Source organism: Phocoena sinus, chromosome 5 (assembly GCF_008692025.1).
Source record: "Phocoena sinus isolate mPhoSin1 chromosome 5, mPhoSin1.pri, whole genome shotgun sequence".
NCBI lineage: Eukaryota > Metazoa > Chordata > Mammalia > Artiodactyla > Phocoenidae > Phocoena > Phocoena sinus.
The window spans coordinates 89,210,230-89,231,686 of record NC_045767.1 but is presented as its reverse complement, the minus strand read 5'-3'; the positions used below and the strand labels follow the sequence as shown (position 1 = coordinate 89,231,686).

Below are 21,457 nucleotides of genomic sequence, written 5' to 3'. Positions count from 1 at the left end.
TTTCCATTCCCACAGGCACAATCCTAGCCTGGATGCTCGTTCTCTTCAACTGGTCTCCTACAGTCACCTCCTAACTCTCTCCTTACCTTCAGCCTTTCCCCCTCCTAACCCATTTGAAACCACTGGCATATTAATTTCCCTAATACACAGTTCTGACCAAACTACCTCCTTGCTAAAAAATGTTCACAGACCTTCCACAAAACAGCTTAATGATTTCGCCACCTTAACACCCACATGTTCCGTTCTTATGCCCTCTCTGCTAATTAAATGTGTTGACTGACTCTATGTCACACAAACTCTTCTCTATTCTCAAAAACCTGGTTGCTTGTACACTTTTCTCTCAGCCTAGTATTACCTTTCAATGTCTCACTCCTGCTTTTACCACAACCTCCATGTATGGAAGGACAATCTACTCTTTATGGCCCATTGAAAAGTCTGCCTCCTCTAAGAAGAATTAATTCCCCAATATTTTTTTATGCCCCACTATCCATTCTTCTAATAAGCATTTTCAGAGAGTATAAAGTAAGCTACTCTGTTACACGCTGTAGACAAATAGGTCCCTCCTCATACTCTTCCGGGGGCTCTGTCTCTCTCAAATTGTTGTCAGCTGTGAACTTCCCTCACCTCTCTCTCTCACTGGACTATGGAACTAGAAATGGAAGGGCCCAGGGAACATTCGTTGACTTGAATGTGTTAAAGTGAACTCTCTGGGTTCAAGACTTTCCTAAAGAAGTTTAAGTACTCTTTAAGAAAACTCATGAGCCAGAGAAAATTATAATTTTTATTGGGTCAGTAAACTTTCCAACAGTTGAAAGACTTGAATTGCTTAATTCCAGAAATGCCCCAAAAGAAAAAATACAATTTTTTTTTCCTAAAGCAAAAGAGTCCCACTTGCATTTCAGTTCTTTCAATTCTAATGTTAACTGTGTAACCTGGTTGTAAGATGAAACAAGAATCTACAGGATTATACCACTGTGGTTTCATTAAAAAAAAATAGTACTATCTAATATTAATACTTGGGATAGTAATAATATCACACACCGGATAAGTACCTACAAAACAAAACAATACACTGAACTGGACCGGGGGTCCCTGCTTGGTAGATTTACAAACCAGACAGAAAGACACAATATAAAGCCAAGTGATGACGGATGCTGGAATGTGCAGAAGATGATAGGAAAAAAAACCCTAAACCTCATTTTCTTCTCTGAAGTTCAGACCTAACAGTCTGAAGCAGCTGATTTCCACTGCCAATAACTGCAAAAGGACACAAGTGTTTTCTAAGGGCTCAGAGGATGTGGGCTGTTAGATGTCAAACTGAATTCACAGATAAGCGCTCAGAGTGAAGAGCCATTCTGGATCTACCAAGATAGGGCACACACCTACGCTCTAATAATGGCAAAGCATTTAGGTGGGTATTAACTTGTCCTGAAAAGTAGAGGTAAAAGCTCCTTTGTTCTCAGTAGCCCAGACTGGTTTTAGACGTGCCGGTGAGATCTCTAAGAGGAAGTCATTTTTGGTTTTGTTCCAACTTCTAATTCAATACCGTGGCAGCATTTGAAATGGATAAGAGCTGTAAGCTCACATCTGCTTCAGGTGACAACTAAGATAAGAAGCACACAATGTAAAAATGGTGAGAGCTAACTCCCCAAAAGCAACTTTAAATGTAGCTTATTAGAGGTAGTAGTTACTTCAAGTTAACACTAAGCCTGAAAATATCTTGCTGCGAATACTAAAAGATAAGGAACCTTGTCCATAAACCTGTTTTTTAGGTGATATTTTGGGTGGTGTTTCTGAAAAAACAATTCCATGTAAACTATTAGAATAAACTGATGACAAAATTCATCAGACTGCAGTGAGCAGAAATACAAGGAAATAATTTTTCCAGGTAAACAATATTCACTTCTGCTTAATAGTTTACTGTGGTCAAGATAGGCCCTAAAGAAAACTGAGCTATTGGTGTTTTTAAGGAAATGATAGCGTGTCAGGATTAATAAATATTTCCTGTACAGCTCCTATGTTCCAAATACCTACACTGCACTGGAAGAGACACAAAAGCATGAGATCAGGCTCCCGACCTAAAGGAGATTTTCTATACAGTGGAAATGAAAAAATACAAGTCATGAAACATCAGATGGCAACATAAAACAACATACAGCAAATCCTCCACTGTGAGACACAGACAATAGGAACTAGGAAATTTAGGACCTGAAAAGATCTTTTATGTTTATGAGAACAATTTTATAAAGGAGATGGGACTTCATTCGGGCCCTACTGAATAGTTTTGCATGGGCATACTTGAAAAGGTGTTCTTAGAAAGGCAAAGGGATCAAGGCACCCACAAAACAAACCAAAAGAAAAAGGACAAGCTGCTTAGACTAGAGCTTCATACTGAGAAGAGATGAAAATGAGGAATAGGTTGGTAGGACCAGCAGGACTTAACACCACTTTGCACATCTTCATTATTTTATATATTATGTATATTAAGTTTATTGAACTGATGTGGTAGGTAATAGGGAGCCCTGGGCTTCCCTGGTGGCACAGTGGTTGAGAGTCCGCCTGCCGATGCAGGGGACGCGGGTTCGTGCCCCGGTCCGGGAAGATCCCACATGCCGCAGAGCAGCTGCGCCCGTGAGCCATGGCCGCTGAGCCTGCGCATCCGGAGCTTGTGCTCCGCAACAGGAGAGGCCACAACAGTGAGAGGCCCGCGTACCGCAAAAAAAAAAAAAAATAGGGAGCCCTGGGGGAGGTGACTGAGATGATACATCAAAGTCGTTTGTTTAGGGAAAGAATATGTCATATAAATAGACAATGAGAAGAATCATCTCATGACTAAAATGTGTTTTCTTAGAAGGATTGGCCCAGGGTGTGATCTTAAGTTAATTTCCAAATAGGTGCCATATTTCCACAACATGAGCAAACAACGTTGTGGTCAATTTCCTCGATACTTTATCCACAACAGTCTATCAATGTCTAGATGTCTGACATGGAATAAATAAAACTTTAAAAGGATAACAACAGCTACATTTTCTTGAGCAATTCCTATAAGCACTTTCCTAGTAACGGTAAATGCTAGATTTACTGAGTGCTGAGCAATACACTAAACACTTTACATATTTCTAAGTTAATTCTCACAACAATCCTATGTTGGTAAGATTAACCCAGTTTTACAGTTGGGTTTTATGTAAACCCAGATTTCCATTAGAGAAGTAACTTGCCCAAAGTGAAGAGGCCAGTAAGTGGTAGATGCAGGATTCAAATCCAGTTCTGCCTGACTCCAAACTCCAATGACTAAACTTTGTACCTGAATTTATTTTTTCCCTAAGAGGCACCACTGAGAAAAACGTTTACTAAAAGAAATGGATGATTTTTGCAGAGAAAATCATGTGAATGCTGAAGGTTCACTGCAAGGTGAGTAAATCTTTCTGGCAATGTAACCATGTGAGTTTCTTACACTTTAACTTCAGTAAGACACTATTTGTCAAAGTTACAGATGAAACTACTACATGATGAAGTTCAAGTCCTGCCCAAGACACTTAATGATCTGTTATTAAACCTCTCTAAGCCCCATTTCTTCACCTGTAAACTGTGGATAACAAAAGCCATTTCACAGGATTGTTCAGAAAATTAAATGGTATCCCATAAAGTACTTAGCTCAGGGTTTGTACCAAAAAAAGTGATGAATTAATGTTTGTAACTCTTATCATTATTCAAGACAAAATTATTATTCAAGCTTCTTAGACCTACTGTACAGCAGAAATAATTACAAAGTTAGTAGTTCAATAAGTGGCCCTTCCCCCCCAATTCTCCTGTCACCAAATTCTTACTTTTCCTTTAAGATTTAGCCCCAAGATCATCTCCTCCAAAAGCCTCTTCTACCATCACAACTCCCAGGCCCAGCAGATGTTTTTGGTACATGTTCTTTTCTCTTCTGGTTTTAGGTATATAAATCTTGTCTCTTTAACAAAACTCTTTATTTTATAAAGATTCTATCTTATGCTACATTTTCATTGTCTGTATCACCTACTGCCTTTTTGTCACTTAACAGGTACGGGGGGGAGGGGAGATTTAGACCACTAACTTAGTTTTTCCTCTCATCCAGCATCTGAATGCTTTCACATCACCTTCAGAGACCTCATCTTTAAGAGATCTTCCTCCCAATCCTCTGAAGTAAGAAGATCTGGCGTCATCACCACCACGAGGAAACTGAGGTTCTGTAAGTGTTCCGTGGAGGGAGCACTGCCAGTGCCAAGCCCAACCCTTAGTCTCCAACTCTTTCCACTGCCTTACAAGGTACTCGGCTTAATGCAGGATGGCAGACCACCCAGAGAATGCACTATTACTGTCCTCTTTGCTAACAGAAGAAACGAAACCGTAATTGTGAATTTAGGAATCTGTGAGCCTTATCCTTCAGGCATTCTTGAGGATGCCCTCCACTCAGTAACCATGAGCCCCATCTTCGTGCCCTCCCACGCCCACCACTGCCACCATCCTTGCCCTTTCCCGGTCATTGACTTACTCAGCCATCCCACGCTGGGAAAGCGCCGCACTCAGGGGTCATCGTCCAAGGTGCGGGTTGCTAGGCAGGGCACTGAGTTCTCAAGCGGGCTGCGGGCTTTAGTGTCAGAAGCAGAAGACAGGAAGAGGAGGAGGACACATGAGCAGCCACAGCAAGGATGAGGATGAAAGCATTAATTAAGAAGAAAAAAATACTAAAGCAAATCACACAAGCAGGTTAAAGGAGAACAATGACATATTACATTGACACACACACCCCTCCCATGACCCTGCATCCTTAGATGGAACAAATCCCAACACAGAATTTAAAAGCCTAAAACAAATTACATTCAATCATCATAGTTCCCCAAGTACCAGTGGATGATCCGCCCTGAAGTTCTAACACAAAAAACATGGATTATATCCAGAGGAAAGATTTACATAATGAACACTAATCTCAAGATGTACGATCAAGACTGTTAATAACCTTGCACCACATGAGCACACACAGAGGGAAGTTACGCACACTTTTGTAAAGCACGGGGAGCGGGGTGTTACATTAGTAACACGCTTTCTTGTGATTTACCCAACAGACCCTTTTATGGATCTTGTACACAAAACAGAAAGCAACATTTCAGGGCTTCCCTGGTGGTGCAGTGGTTGAGAGTCCGCCTGCCGATGCAGGGGACACGGGTTCACGCCCCGGTCTGGGAAGATCGCACATGCCGCGGAGCGGCTGGGCCCGTGAGCCATGGCCACTGAGCCTGCGCTCCGCAACGGGAGAGGCCACGACAGTGAGAGGCCCGCGTATCACCAAAAAAAAAAAAAAAAAAAAAAAAAGCAACATTTCATACTCTGACTTCGGAAATATTTTCCTTGATGAATACAGAACTGGTTTTCAATTCCCTTTGCTTCCTGTTTTTCAGCCCTTTGGGAACATGAGACTAGGATACAGACAAATCAACCAATACAAATCAATTTAGAAATGCATGTTATTTCTCATTTTCTGGTGCCCTTTAATAATTTTACTATAATTTTAAAATGTGGTGTACCCATGCCAAATGTTAGACCACATCAGAGACAGAATAATGATGTAGGCTAAATATACAGCATGGTGCCTCCAGATATTTTTAATCAACTGGAGAACACCATCAACTTCAGCCTGAAGATAGTTCCATTTGGGTTTCATGTCATCTGTTTCGCTATTCTCATCAAACGCCTCACTCCTGGTAAGACAGGCAGCATAATTATCCTTCAAGGAACAACAATGAGGTTGGAAATAACTAACCATCAGACTACATACATTTGACTTGAGAGAGTTTTTTTCTCCTAAATAATATAGTCATTAAATGATCAAAGCAACAAACAAAAGCATATCCAACCGAAAGCAAAGATTATCTATTGACACAAGTGTGCAAATGACAGGGTAGACAAATAGTCCTCTTAAGGCTATTAGTGACTGGGGAGGTCAAGTTCTAAATTGAATCAATTATAAATTAATGTAAGTTGATGGCCAAATTTAGGCATTCAGCACATTATAAAATCTAGAAACATTTTTGTCAATTTATCTGTCTGTGTTTAAAAGCTGTAAATAAAGCCAGGACTTGTGAGCGGGCCATCTGTGCCAGCACCTGTTTGAGGCAAATCTGATGTCTTTTCTTTGCAATCTGAATTTTTGTTTCCCATAATTGAACTTCTTTGCAAGTTTTTATTGCACTAAGAAAAATGAAAAAGGGAAATGAACCAGTTGAGATTATTCCAAAATTGCTTTTGTTAAGAGGGAGGCATTTAGAAATATATATTATCATACGGGCCAATTTTCACCTCCTATTTCTTTTGACAACTGAGGGACCTGCTTAGCGAGCCAATATTCCTGCAGGCTTAGCTAAAGGAAATGGAAGGGGTTGGACAACTGGCAGCCATTTATCTAGGACCAAGAAAGGACCAACTAAAATTCCAGATCAGTGAGAACAGAGGGAGGTTAGGAATGCAAAGTAAACTCAAAAGAGCCTTCACATTCTTCAGCTGCTGAACAAGTACAAAGCCACCCAAATTCTATCACCAGTACCATGGCTTGCTCTTAAAATGAGTACAAGAGGTCAGCAGCTGCTCCAAAACTCAGGTGCTGATGACTGCCTTTCCCCAACAGCTTCTCTCTCCTCTACACACCCCCCCAACCCCGCCAACATGTCAGTGCGTTATTTGTTGGGAACTAAAGCTGGGAACTCCTTTTTGCATATACAGCCTCCACTGATGCTAAGCCTCACCATCCAGGGGACAATGGAATGGAGTCCGGCACACACTGGCAAAGAACCTGGCTCCAAAGACAAGCATGAAAACGAAACTGCCCATAGAGACTTGGCACCTGTGTTTTAGTAAAGCTGATTGGAGCCATCTGGCTGCTTACCCTCATGAAAACTGGAAGGCTCACAGCATCCATTACTCATATTGGCAAATTCCAACATTTTGATTTGTTAGACCTCTGTGTACTTCTGTGCAGGAAGAGATACAAACTCTGTAACCTTTTCATGCTGCTTTTCTTCTCTTCACAAATTTACTCCAAAGATAAAATGCTGAAAAGTCGTTCTTAAACATGAAGCCAAACTTTCTATGATTATAGATAGCATAGTAATGATATATTGTGTAAGCCTTTTCCAAATAATGCTTTCACTGTACCTCTTCTACACTTAAGCTACAAAATAAATAGCTTTGCTACTATCCTACATATTCTCTTTTAAATCACTTTTGCCTGACTTCTGGCATAAACAAGGTAGAAACTGGTTTATATTATTGTGACTTGATGAGGAGACATAGCTCTAAAGATTTTCGGGTGATGGTTTCCAATATCTAGACTGCAGAAAAAGGTGTTGTGAGGAGGATTTTGGGTTGGGGGGGTGGGAGTAATGATTCATCTTTCCCTTGAGAATCAACTTGTTCAAAACCATCAGTCCTAAATCTGTTCAAGTAAGGGTGTCCCTACTTGAATCAGGCAAATAAACCAAAAAGAAAAAAACACAAAAAAACCCTATCAAAAAAACATTTTCTTAGCAATCCTATTAAGAAGAAAACAAATTTTACTCGTGCTAAAAGTTTAGGACTCTTTCCAGATTGCAATGTTGTATGTTCAAATAGTTATTCAGCACGTACTATGTGTTCCACACTGTTATTTAGCCAAGAAATTTAACTCAGGAGTTTAGCAATATTTCACCTGTAAACACATGACATGTTGCCTAGAAATCTCCATTTAGAAAGCGAATAAAGACATCCGACTGCCATGTTTGGCATGGATTCCTGCCTAGGCACAGAATGACCTCAGAGCCCTTCAACAACACAGGGTTACACAAAGTAAGAGCTGTGGAATCACTGATGTGTGGGAAATAAATTATGGTTGAGGAAGCTCATTACCACTGTAGCTGAATATGAATATTGTTATCAAGGGCACTAGGTTCCCCCACTTCTCTATCTTGAGGAAAGTTATTTTACATTTCTGAGCTTCAGGTTTTTCTGCAGTTGGAGATAAGGATATAGAAACATTAGAAACATCACAGGAAACAATGCCTGGTGTATAACAGGTGCTCAATTAATGGGAGGTATTATTGTTGTTGCTGCTACTACTACAACCATCGATGGAACGATACTTCCTTTGTTCAACATCCTGAAGGGTGATGGAAAACATGAAAGACAGCAACCTTGGCTTAATTTGATGCAACTTTAATATCAAAATGTGATTTTTAAGAAATCAGGTTCATAAACCTGAAAAAAAATCTCCTTTTTGTCCTTTGTATTTATACTGAAACAGGGTTCAAGTAAAATGAGGCATGCTTTATCATTCTTGGAAGACTTTGATTTTCTTCCCCCTTTTTTCTTTTGGGAAGACACGGCAAAGAGTCCACAGTGCTCACGTCTCATGTCTCTATTTTGCCTTCCCTCATCCCTCATGTTTTCTTGTCCTTCCCTCTCCTCTCCTCTCTATTTCTCTTTCATAGAGACCAGGGCAGGGAGTAGGATCTACACCTACCCTCCTGTCTGCTCTCACAGCAAGCTGAGTCTGGGAAAAGCAAGACTTCACAAGGGCAGCTCTATCAAGGATCTCAAGTCTGGGAAGAAGATTTACTCGAGGCTGGCAGCAGAAAATCAGTTAAGGGCTCTTTTCCAGAGAAAGAAAGAAATGGAGAAGAGAATATTCATATGTGGTAAGATACGACAATGAGAATCATTACATTCCTTTACTCCATCACAGACCGTGGTTATGTAAAACAGACTGGCAATTAGTAAAATTTTTAAATATGTTTATTTCATGGTAACATCCTGCTATACATATATTATTTACTGATAGCTAAGAACTGTCACTGCTCAGACATACTAATCAATCTTTATACTCTAAGTTAAAAATATTATAAAGCCCATGAGTGGCACCTCTTTATGTATTATTTGGATTCTGTAAAGTTGATAATGAAAGTTGTGCTGTTTTAAAAATAAAACTCCAAGAATGTTTTCATATATGGAGTGGTGGGGGAAAAAAATTAAAAGACACAGAAAATGAGAAAATACAAAATAATGGTGGGGAATTGAAGCTCTGTCTTCAGTTTTAAATCTGAAAGGCACTAAATTTTCCCCTTAAAATACTTCTGAATAATAGCTGTTCCTTACAATGACATCTCACATTATGATTATTAAATACTTCTCACAAACGTATCTCATTTACTCCTGGTTATATACATAGAATAAGACATTAGTACCCTTATTTTACAGATATAGAAACTGTGGCTCAAGGAGATAATGTAAATTGCTCAAACTCATACTGCTACTAAGTATTACTCCCGGATTAGAATGAAGCCTTTGGAAAAGATGGTGCCATGTCTTCAAGGAGAAGATTGTAAAGTAGGCCTTCAATATCAAAAACTAAATACTCACTTGTGTTATATCTCTTAAGACTGACTCTTCATTGCCATAAACAGCAGACTAGACTAGCAAATACTGCAAGGGCATGACCCTTGGAGAAAAAATGTATTATTGTTTATTTAAAGATCTGAACATTAAAAATCTTAGAAGATCAGTCACCTGTCTGGGGAAAGAAAAAAAAATAAGAATAGTATCTGATAGATGATTTAGAAACACTACAGTTATTAAGGAATACTTTTCTTCAGACATTTTTCTAGAAACTTTCCATGGATTGGTTCATTTAATCTAAGACTGAGAAGAGCTTGTTCATTCACTGAATTCTAGCCAGGACATTCATCTGTGCTGTGCAAATGAACGGAGAATTAGAGTTCTGAACAAAACAGATGGATGTGTGCTGCTGGTTTTTGAAAAGAGCTGGTTATACGCAGAAAGGCACCTGGGAAGATGACTCTCCTCTGAAGGTGATGTGAGCCTGTCAGCTGACCTATCTCAGAACTGGAGAAGCACAGTAACCTGCTTCTGGAACAGAATCTTTGAGAGAAGTCAGGGAAATGTCTGCCTTACCCACTGATTCAGGGAGCAGGTCTGAATTCAAGGGTATGGGGGGAAAGGGATACTGCAAAGTAGAATAACCAGCCAGAAACAATTGGGGTAAGGTGGAATCCAAAACAGACAAAAGTTGAGAATGTCTAAAGTGACTGAGAAAGCTGCCAAAACTGGCAATGGTCCCAGCCAGATCCACCACATGCCAGTATCTAGGCAGCTTGATCTAATACCCAAACCAAATAGCTGGAATATGCCTAACCTCCAATCGGGTGCAAAGCAGCAAGAGCCTAGCTAATCCTACTTACATTTCAGTGGGACCTAGAATTACTACTAACGGAAAAAAAATGATTTCTTTTCATTGTTTGTTCTATGTTGCTAACCACTATCTATGTTATTATAGGTAACAGCAATAGACTACACTTTTTAAAATACCTAAAGGTGTTGTGTGCTAATGTCAGAAACAGCAGTGTGGGAAAGAGTTAGGAAGCAGCATCCTGCCTGGCAGATAACACTGAAAAGAGGAATCCGGGGAGAAAGTAAAGGGTGGGCAATAAATGGTGGGAGCAAGTGGACTGCATTTCTCATACCTGATAGACAAACAGAAAGTGGTGAATTCAGATAAAATTTGGAGGTTCAATCAGGAGCAGGCCCTGAGTCCCCATAACTACAGAAGAGGCCAAAGTGCACCAGGAGAAAGCCTGGAGGAAGCAGCACGAGGCCCAGGAGCCAGCTGCCCTGGCTTGGAGCTGCCACCTTTTCCAAATCCTCATCCACCTGCTGCAGTGGCTTTAGGTCTTCGATTCTCAGTGTGGTTTAGGGTTTCCCTGATAGCCAGCAAAGAGGAAAATCAATGATGCGGACAGACTATTCTGTAAGAGGGCTGTAATGAGAAAGGGCTTCTTCCTCTCCCATTGCTAATGAAATGGTATTGGTATCATTTATCAAAGGGCAGAGAAAATAAATCAGCACTATACCCATGAGATTCTTCCAAAATAGTTAACTTACAGAGCAAATAGCATTCCAGAAAATACTCTTACTCAATATGAGATTTTTCTTCCTTACTTGTGCCTAAACTTATTACATATACTTTAGTATTATTTGTTGAGTGATTACTATGTACATTTACCATTCTAAACATTTTACATTTATTATCTCAGTTAATTTTCATTATCTCTGTTTTACAAACATAGAAACTGGGTACTAAATTACCTTTCCAGTTTTTTGCTGAAAAAACTAATGAATATTGGGATCATAAAATTGGATTGGGCAAAATGAAATTCATAGTCTAGATGCAGTTGGATAACTAAAGTCACTTCTCAGTAAAGGGCATCTGTACTCCCAGACCACGGAAGGAAAGGATTTTTATGATAGTCTAGGGGGAAAAAATGAAGCCACGAAAAGACCAGGGACAAATTCATAATGTCTTCGCCCAAATTTCCATAAAGGGAGTGAGAGCCGAATACTCGAATTATGGTTCTTGGTCCTTAAGTTGGGTATTACTCATCTTTTGTAAGATTAGACAATGCATATCAAAAGAATCCATTTAAATGGTAAATTATACTTTTAAAAATCAGATAATCCTATAAAACATGACTTTTTAAAACAGAGTTATCAGGTAACCTTGTCAATTTATTGACTGAATACAGATTAGGTATAAACTTTACTTTCACTTTCTAATAAAACATAAACTAAATACATCTTATTTGATTTTTAAATACTACCAAGGAATGTTCCTAGGCTTCAATGTTATTCTTTCATAGTAAACTAAAATAATACAGAACTATTATCTAAGTATCTCTGACCAAATTATTAAGTAGAACCATATGAAATTGCCGATAGTCAACTTTATTTTACCCACAAAAATGGCAATTTCATATGGTTCAACCTAAAATAGCTAAACGAAAGTCTAACACCAGAGGAAATGAAAACTTCATTAATTTCTTCATGCGACACTAACTCCATAGAAATGCCTCAAGTAATATATTGAGAAAATATAGCACTTGCCTAAAATTTAGTACCTGGCAGACATGCCCACCAGAATTCACAGATGTCTTGGATAAGTGGCAATTTCACAATAATTAACACCTTGGAAGCTAGCCTAATTCTCCCCTGATTTATTAAAAATAAAAATGTTTTTCATTTCTTTTCAAAATCATTAAATCATCTGGAATCCAAAGCCACATCAAGACCCAAAAAATTAGAGTTAACCTTTGGCCATGGCTAGACAGTGGTGGGCTGTAGTGCATGGGCTGGTAAATGTTTGAAAACCAGCTCTCTGGTGGAAAAATGTGTGTGTGTGTGTGTGTGTGTGTGTGTGTGTTTGTGTGTTTGTGTATGTGTAGTAAATTTTACTGCTATAAAAGATGTGCAGCACACGTACAAATAATAAATACACAATGCTCCACTGTAAATTGCCTACAGCCAGTTGATTCTCACAGAAAGCTTTTGTTGATTTTTACCAAACTCTTCTATCAGTAGCCAACTTATGGTTTCAGCTGGCAAACAAGCATAGGCCCAACATCCATGTTGAACATCCAGTATCATATATGTTAATGAGTAAGACAAAAGTGAAACAATGAAGATATATGTAAGTATGAGTGTACTGACTTCACTCAATCATCAATGATGTGGGTGAGTCCTTCGCTAAACTGGATAATATCTTTTGAATACTGAAAGAATATTTCCTCAATTCTTTGTGTTATTCACATTTTAACAGCTGTTATGGACTGAATGTTTGTATTCTCCCAAAATTCATATATTGAAATCCTAACTCCCAATGCAATGGTATTAGGAGGTGGGGCTTTGGGTGCAGAGTCTTCATGAATGGAATTAGCACCCTTATAAGAAGAAACTCTCTACCACGTGGAGATGGAATGAGAAGGTGACCATCTACAAACCAAGAAGAGGACCCTCACCAAGAACCACATTTGCTTTATCTTAATCTTGGACTTCCCAGCCTCTAGAACTATGAGAAATAAATGCTTGTGTTTAAGCATTTATACCAGTCTATGGTAACATGCTATAGGAGCCCAAGCTAAGATAATGGCTATAGACACTACCTACTTTTAAGTTTAATCTGCATTATTAGCATTTCCTCTATCCCTTTTTTAAGTCTAGAAACAATTGACAAAACAATATATCAAGTCCTGATTTGCAGAGTTTGCTGATTTCTATGGTGTAATACTACCATCGTGACTGAGTCCAAGCTTCCAATATGAAGTCCCTGAATACAGAGTTGGGAAGAAGTTTTCTACTTCCCACTATTTTGTAGCAGAACCCTATTTTGTAGCATTTTGACTACACCGACACAATAGATGTAACCTGAAGAGCATAGCCTATAGTAAAATGCAGTAAAATAAGTAGGAGATAATGAATTTTGAGTATTTATTACCTTTGTTTTTAATAATATGATCTAACTGTATATATTTATGTAATTTATTTTTAATAGTAGCTGTGTTTTACAACCAGCCCTCAAAATTCCCAATAGCAATTGTGAGTACGTAAGAGGTAGCACACTACTGGGGAATGAAAAAATTTCCAATTCTACAGTATGTCCATAGATTTCAGCTATTAATTGCAGTGCTGCTATCATAACTAAGGCTGGCATCATCCTGAGTCTATTTTCTAAGGCTGTGATAGAAAACCAAGGTGACTTCAGTTTATCTAGGAGTTTACATGGGGGTATTAGAATCTAGCTTCAACTACAATCGATATATTATTCTGATTTATTAAAGTAGTAGCAAAAGTTCTATAATTTTTTATTTTAGAATTTTACTTTAAGAACATTTCTAACTGTATAAACTTTCAAGTTAAGAAAAAGTGCCTCTAGATAACCAAAAAGTTCCCATCTGATACTTTATAATAATGTACCTTGGAGGCACATGAAACTCATTACTATAGAATCTCTTAGAGCCAAATCTTGCCTCTGGATATTTAAAAGGAGTTAGGTAACACAAATGCCAATAACATCTTTTAAAAGGCCTAATCATATTCCATGCTGTAGGGTGTAAGCTGAACAGCTGAAGAGTCAGAAAGAAAAAGAACTGCCTGCCCTTCCTACTTGCTTTCTGCCCAGCATCTGTGGCATTTCACATGTGAGAAGGTGAGTGACAAATGCAATTTCAACTTTCCTCTGAAGTACAAAGATCTACCGATAGGATAAAAGATTGAATGACCGAGCAGTATCAACTCATTAGTTGTATTCCATGTCCAAATGCTTTCCCCTAAAGCACAAGATTCTGGCTTCCAAGACCCATCTGTTCCTAATTTCTCCTCTGCCTATACTTCCGTGAAAATGAAGCTCACCCTCACACCACACTGGCAGAAGGCACCCTTGCTCTACAATATTCATTCCTCTTCTCGTTGCAAACACAGCAACATTTGAAAACAATGCACTTTCTTGCTTCTTTATACTACCACCAACTTCATGATAAAAAAAGTAAGTCTCCAAATCATAAAATTTCATTTTATGTGAGAAAGAGGATAATAAAGATATTAAAAAACAGACTTGTACTTTAAATGCCATAATTTTTAAAATGTGAGTTGTTTTTAAAATTATTATTTGTGACATCAGTTTTAACAAACTGTTTATCACATAACATTTCCAGCCATTAAACTCTTCAAAATGCTATTTAAAAAATAAATAAAACAAGAGAGATACAAAAATCAAAACATTTCCAGTCAGCCTCAATATTCCAGGTAATGGTAGAACCATCAAATTGTCACAGGAATGTTCTAGATTAGATTCTTCCTTTTGTGAATGGTTTTTATAAAGAACATTTTAATGTTAATTATTTATTTATAACCTGTTGTGCTTCAAGAAAACACTTACAGCAGCAATTAAATCAATATAAAAGTCACTCAATAAAATTGAACTTTTCATTTGGTTCTGCTTAAGGACTAGACACTCATTTAAAAAACTACATAGAATGGTTCCAAAATATAGCAAAGTTTGCTAACAGTAAGCTCTCTCCCAGCCAACCATTAATTTTAATATTAAGTCAGAAAACCCGATTTCCAGAACTGGAGTGGCTGAGTTAGAGTTCAGTTTATACACTTCACTTAGTCCAACTTTTCCGTGACAACATGCTTTATGTTATTCTGAAAGTGCAGCTGAGAACAATGAATTAGAAGCTCCCTTATCTACTCATTTCTCTTAATACTAAAATGACTGGGGGTGGAATGGGAGAGACCTAGTTTTACCAGCCCAATGCCTAGCAACTCTTTCCCCACAACTTCATTTTCCATACCTCATGGAAATTAACTTCTCCCTTAGACTGCACCAAATCATGAAATTTATTCGAAACAAAGACAATGATACAGAGGATAGACACTTTGCAAGAAACTCTGGTAAATGCAAGAGAGTATAAATAAAACACAGTGCCTTTCCTATTGCTATATAATGGGATTAATATCCTACCTTGAATAATTATTCTCACATCTAACTATCAGTATATAACAAAAGAGTAGATTGGTCTTTTAAGCAGTAAAAGTAATACTGAACCTTACTTTTATGAATGATCATTTACAGGCTGGACACCAACTCAGTACCAAGCAAACACTTCATGATACGCGATGTCAGAGTATCATATCTTAGTCTATCCTCCTAATTCTGACAAGCCACCATGTCAAAAGCACTTTCCTTGATGTACTCAATAATCTACAAGTTTGCTGATTCATTGGAAACATTCAGTTGTTTTATCATAGTGTTATCATAGCGTTATTACCAAACCCTCTCAGTCAATCAGAATAGATGTGTGTGGAACAAGCAATGCATCTGCAGCCTACAGTAACTGCTGACATCTTTCCAACAGGACTGCAAACCTGCCCAATTGGATAAAAATTGTCATTATGAAATGGCTGTGGCATATGAACTTGAGAAAAGAAGAAATAAGAAGAGGGATTTAAAAAAAAATAATAAAGGTGACAAGAGGTGGAATAAAGGTGAGTGAGGCAGGTAAGAGAGAGCAGCAGCCAGGCGGCCCCTGCATTACCATTATCAGGGTTGGTAAACATCCTACTTGCACTGGAGACTGTCTTCCCAATGTCAGCCAGGGATCGAAGGTTGGATTTCTTGGTTTGATGCCGGTGCTTCCGGAGCAAAGTATAGGTCACCTTATCCTTAAGGTCAGGTTTCAATAGGCCTGTCTCAATCTGATGGTCAACAATCATCTCTGATACAAAAACAAAGCAAAACAAAAGCAAAAAACGAAACTCAGTCACAAGACCACAAAGTTCATGTTTTACTGTAATTTTATGGATGTCATCCTCAAATTTAATATCAATATATTTATCTTCCAAATTTCTAACTTTCCACTGACTGTGAAGGTAAAGATACAGGGTACAGTGCTATTGGCATTAAAGAGAGAGTTATAAATATTCTGGTATTAATTACATGTTTAGAGAGGAAGAACTGTCTTGTAATTTTTTTTCAATCCCAGTTAGTAGTGAATTCACATTAATCACATTCTTCTCTTAGTAACACAATAAGTCATTTATATTTTCCAATTGTTTTGTTTAAAAGTAAGATTAGAAAATTTCATGTACTCTTATCATAGCAACTGTGCCAGAAATATAAATGATATGAAAAAATCTTGAAGAGAATATGCAAAATTTAACATCATGACATTATTTTTAAATCTGTTTTCCCAAATTCTTCTGTAATGTTATATTTTCTTTATAATAGGACAAAGTAAAGAAAAATAATACCATATCAGGTTATTTGAACACCAATTAATCCAATGAAAGAAAGATTAAAGTATAAAATTATGCCTCAGTCTTTTCTAAGAAGGGAAGTTTATTCTTCTTGTTTAGATCCAACTAAAGCCTTTCCAATATATTAGTCATTTAAAAGTATAACCTGATCAGAATTTTCTAGAAATTTTAATATATTAGTCTTACTAAAAAAAAAAAAAAATCACTAAAATTTCTATTAGCTTTAAGTCACTTTCTTACACTATTTACAAAAATAAACTCAAAACAGGTTAAAGATGTAAAGGAAAGACCTGAAACCGTAAAACTCATGGCAAAAACATAGGCAGTACACTCTTTTGACATGTCTTAGCAATATTTTTTTAGCCCTGTCTCCTCAGGCAAAGGCAACAAAAGCAAAAATAAACAAATGGAACTACATCAAACTAAAAAGGTTTTGCACAGCAAAGGAAACTATCAACAAAACAAAAAGACAACCTATTGAATGGGAAAAGATATTTGAAAATGTTACATCCAATAAGGGGTTAACATCTAAAATACATAAAGAACTCACACATCTCAATATCAAAAATACAATCCAATTTTTAAGTGGGCAGAGGATCTGAATAGACATTTTTCCAAAGAAGACATACTGATGGCCAACAGACACACGAAAAGATGTTCAACATTACTAATCATCGGGGAAATGCAAATCAAAACCACAATGAGATATCACTTCACACCTGCCAGAATGGCTGTTATCAAAAAGACAACAAATATCAAGTGTTGGTGAGGATGTGGAGAAAAGGGAACCCTCCTACACTGTGGGGAATGTCAATTGGTACAGCCACTGTGGAAAACAGTACGGAGTTGCCTCAAAAGATTAAAAATAGAACCACCACACAATCCAGCAATTCCATTTCTAGGTGTCTAGCCAAAGAAAACAAAAACACTAATTCAAAAAGATAATATGCACCCCTATATTCATTGCAGCATTATTTACAATAGCCAAGATATGGAAGCATCCTAAGTTCCCACTGATAGATGAATGGATAAAGAAGATGTGATATATACATATGTGTGTGTGTGTGTGTGTGTGTGTGTGTGTGTGTAATTGAGTATTACTCAGCCATAAAAAAGAATAAAATCTTGCCTTTTGAACATGGATGGATCTAGGGGGTATTACACTAAGTGAAATAAGTCAGAGAGAGAAAGACAAATACCAAATGATTTCACTTATGTGTGGAATCTACAAAACAAAATGAAGAAACAAACAAAACTGAAACAGGCCCAAAGATACAGAGAACAAACTAGTGGTTGCCAGAGGGGAGGAGGGGAGGTGGGTGGGTGAAATGGATGAAGGGGATTAAGGGGTATAAACTTCAGGTTATAAAATAAATAAGTCATGGGATGTAATGCACAGCATAGGGAATATCATCAATAATATTGTAATAACTTTGTATGGTGACATAATTACTAGACATTGTGGTGATCAATTCATAATGTATAATAATGCCAATTCACTATGTTGTACACCTGAAACCAATATAATATTGTATATGTCAACTATACTTCAATAAAAAATAATAAAATAGTCTTAGAAAAATCTTTCCCAAAAAATTTCTATGAGCTCTTTTTTTCAGAATGGTTCTAAGTAGAAAGGATGACTGTGCTTCACAGAAATTGCTCCATGAGTGGGTCTGCTGAAGGATATGTTTTACTCTAACAGAAAACAAAAAGTCCTCTTTCTCACAAATCAGCATGTCTGCAGTATGACATAAGAGTCTCCTCTAACGTCACATCACAGGTTGACATATCCACTGTCCAGAATGGAGCACAGGACAAAATATCACAGAATCTGTGCAAGATGCAATGGCAGGGGACTTCCCTGGTGGCACAGTGGTTAAGAATCTGCCTGCCAATGCAGGGGACACGGGTTCCAGCCCTGGTCCGGGAAGATCCCACATGCCACGGAGCAACAAATCCCGTGTACCACAACTACTGAGCCCATGTGCTGCAACTAGAGAAAGCCCAGGTGCAGCAATGAAGACCCAACGCAGCCAAAACAAACTAACTAAATAAATAATAATAATAAAAAAGATGCAATGGCAGGACAACACCTCACTGTCTGCAGATAGAGCTTTGTCCCTGGCAGAGAACTAGAACACTAGCTCCCAGGCCCACCTGTTCAGGCACATGGCTGCATCAAAACACGTCAATATTTTCCTCTTGCGCAAACTCCTCCACATACAAAAGTGGAGAAGAGAACAAAAGCTCTTCTTTTGCAAAAGTCTGAAAGAAAATTGATGGATACTGATAGGATAACAGCATCTCCCAAACATTCCCATCTCTTCGTAAAGTGAAGTTACAGATGTTCAAGGGGCTTTGCTTGGGCATGACTGCACCTCTCATTAGTCCATCTTTTTAACAAGCAGTCATGGAACTGGTCTCACAGCCAGAAGCTGACGATTCACACAGTGTACAATCAACTACCTGGGAGCCAAGTAGAGGCTGAATCCAGGATTTTCCGTCACATGCCTTACACAGATGCTATAAATGTCACATAACACTGGACCACTTGGTAGAGAGCCTGGGCAAAGCAGGAAGAGTTTCTCCCATAGGAATGTTTTGGTTTGAGAGTGGCCTTTAGCTCTGAGTATTTTTAACTACACAAACCTTACTCAGTAAAACTCTCAGAACGGATTCTGTAATTATACTTAACCCTCTGTTCCACAGTGAAATAATTAAGTGCTACTGAATACAACCCATCTATTTTCCCTTTAAGTCTTAATGAAAGTGGAAAGTCCATTTTACAGAAGAACCATAAAAATAAATAGCCCTGGCATATCTGCTGCAAGTGTTATCAAACTCCTACTCTAATTCCAGGGTTGTGGATTAAAATGTTTCTTTATCTACCCTTCCTGGCAGGGCCTCCCTCTATTCTTGACCTCCCCTGTAATCTCAAACCAATGCATATATATGCACAGCCGGCCCTCTGTTACTAATGTCTGGAAATCACCAATTAGAACAGGTTACAACATCTGTGTGGCTTATGCCCTTCATTAGGTTTCCATAAAAATGGCCCACAGGATCTCTTTAAGCATAAACTACAAAACCCTTCAAGGAAAGTGGAGGCAGTAACATTTCATAGCTACACTAAAATTAAGCCTTCAGTGTTCAAAATCCCACAGACGTTACCCAATTGGGAGAGAAAGTGCCAGCTCAAGATGACCGCAGAGCTGAAAGGAATCTCAGGAAGCATCAGGTTCAAGCTCTTGTTATACAGATGAGAAAAGAGCGCGAGAGGGATATGCTCACCGATACAGCCTAATTAAAGGCAACACCCCCCCACAAATTAAACCAGGTTTTCTGATTCACTGTTTAGATCTTTTTCCGTATCACATGATATTTTTCTTTCTTTAAGAAGGAAACTCTAGACCAAAAAAAAAAAAAAACCTTGAAGAGAAGATGGTCATGCAACCCCCCAAAAAGGTCAAAGGTAACATTCTTTTTTTTTTTAAAACATCTTTATTGGAGTATAATTGCTTTACGATGGTGTGTTCATTTCTGCTGTATAACAAAGTGAATCAGCTATATGTATACATATATCCCCATTATCTCCTCCCTCTTGGGTCTCCCTCCCACCCCTCTAGGTGGTCACAAAGCACCGAGCTGATCTCCCTGTGCTATGCGGCTGCCTCCCACTTGCTATCTATTTTACATTTGGTAGTGTATATAAGTCCATTCTTAAAAGAAACACAAAAGGCCCAAGAAATATTCAACTTCAAGACTAACAGACAATTTAATCAAATTTATACAAATTTCACCAATTTTATGTTAATCTATCAAAGTGGCAAAATTTAAAAGACCAGTCTCCAGTGACGTGAATGTTGTATGCAATAGACAAGGCCATATACTGATGATGACAGTAACAAACAGGACAACCTTTCTTGAAGGCCACTTGGCCAATGCAAAACAAAGCCATTTAAAATGTTCAAACCCTTTGAATATTTCACCATAAGAAATCTATAATCAGGATATAAGCAACTTCACAAAAGTATAACAAAAATGTTCATTTCTTTTCTTTACGATAAAAACTTGAAGGCAACTTAAATGCCCAACTATAGATTATTAACTATTTTGCAGCCATTAAAATGATGTTTATACTTATATTTAATAACATGGAAATATTCATATTATGTTTTTAAGTTAGAAAGGGCAGATTAGAGGGTTATAGTATGATCCCAGTTTGTAAAATAAATTTCATGTGTGTAAACAGAGATGTACCGAAAAACTGCTGGGAGGATAGCTCTGAAAGATGAGATTAGTGGTATTTTGACTTCTGCGTGTTATATTTTTCTGCATTACTAGAAATGAACATGTTTTAGTTTTGTGATAAAAAAATAAATATATTACCATTTTGAAAATATAAAAGGTGTTAAAAGCAAGAAACAACATGACTAATATATCTGCCAACATGCACAGCCCAGGAATGCCTTTAAATATAAAAATGAGAGAGAGCTCCAAAAATAGAGCTACATTTTCCTAATCCATTTCCCATCATAATAAAATACCTGAAATGGCTTATAATTGTTTTTTAACTAAGGAGGGGAGAGAAATTCTCATGTACTTGGCTTCATATGTGAATGATACTTTAAATGTAAAATTGTAAGATGACAGCAATAATAAAGTGATTAAAATAACCTATAAAAATGATGTTTTATCCTTTAAATAATACACATTTTCTATTAGGGTTCAGAAGGGGATCTTCATGAAGAAAACTAGGAGAGGTCCTGAGGAGAATCAGAATGAGGCTGAATTT

The 21,457-nt window shown here is 37.8% G+C and overlaps 1 protein-coding gene across 4 annotated transcripts in view; it reads right to left on the bottom strand.

Annotated features, from left to right (window-relative positions):
- The window catches only part of SLC4A4 (solute carrier family 4 member 4), a 357,043-nt gene that overhangs the window by 182,595 nt on the left and 152,991 nt on the right, over positions 1–21,457 (bottom strand). For 3 of the 4 annotated variants that reach the window (XM_032632939.1, XM_032632937.1, XM_032632936.1), the window contains exon 6: positions 15,939–16,118. In XM_032632939.1, the coding sequence (XP_032488830.1) occupies positions 15,939–16,118 (180 nt within the window). The remainder of the gene's footprint in view (positions 1–15,938; positions 16,119–21,457) is intronic. The other variant, XM_032632938.1, reaches the window with a different exon arrangement.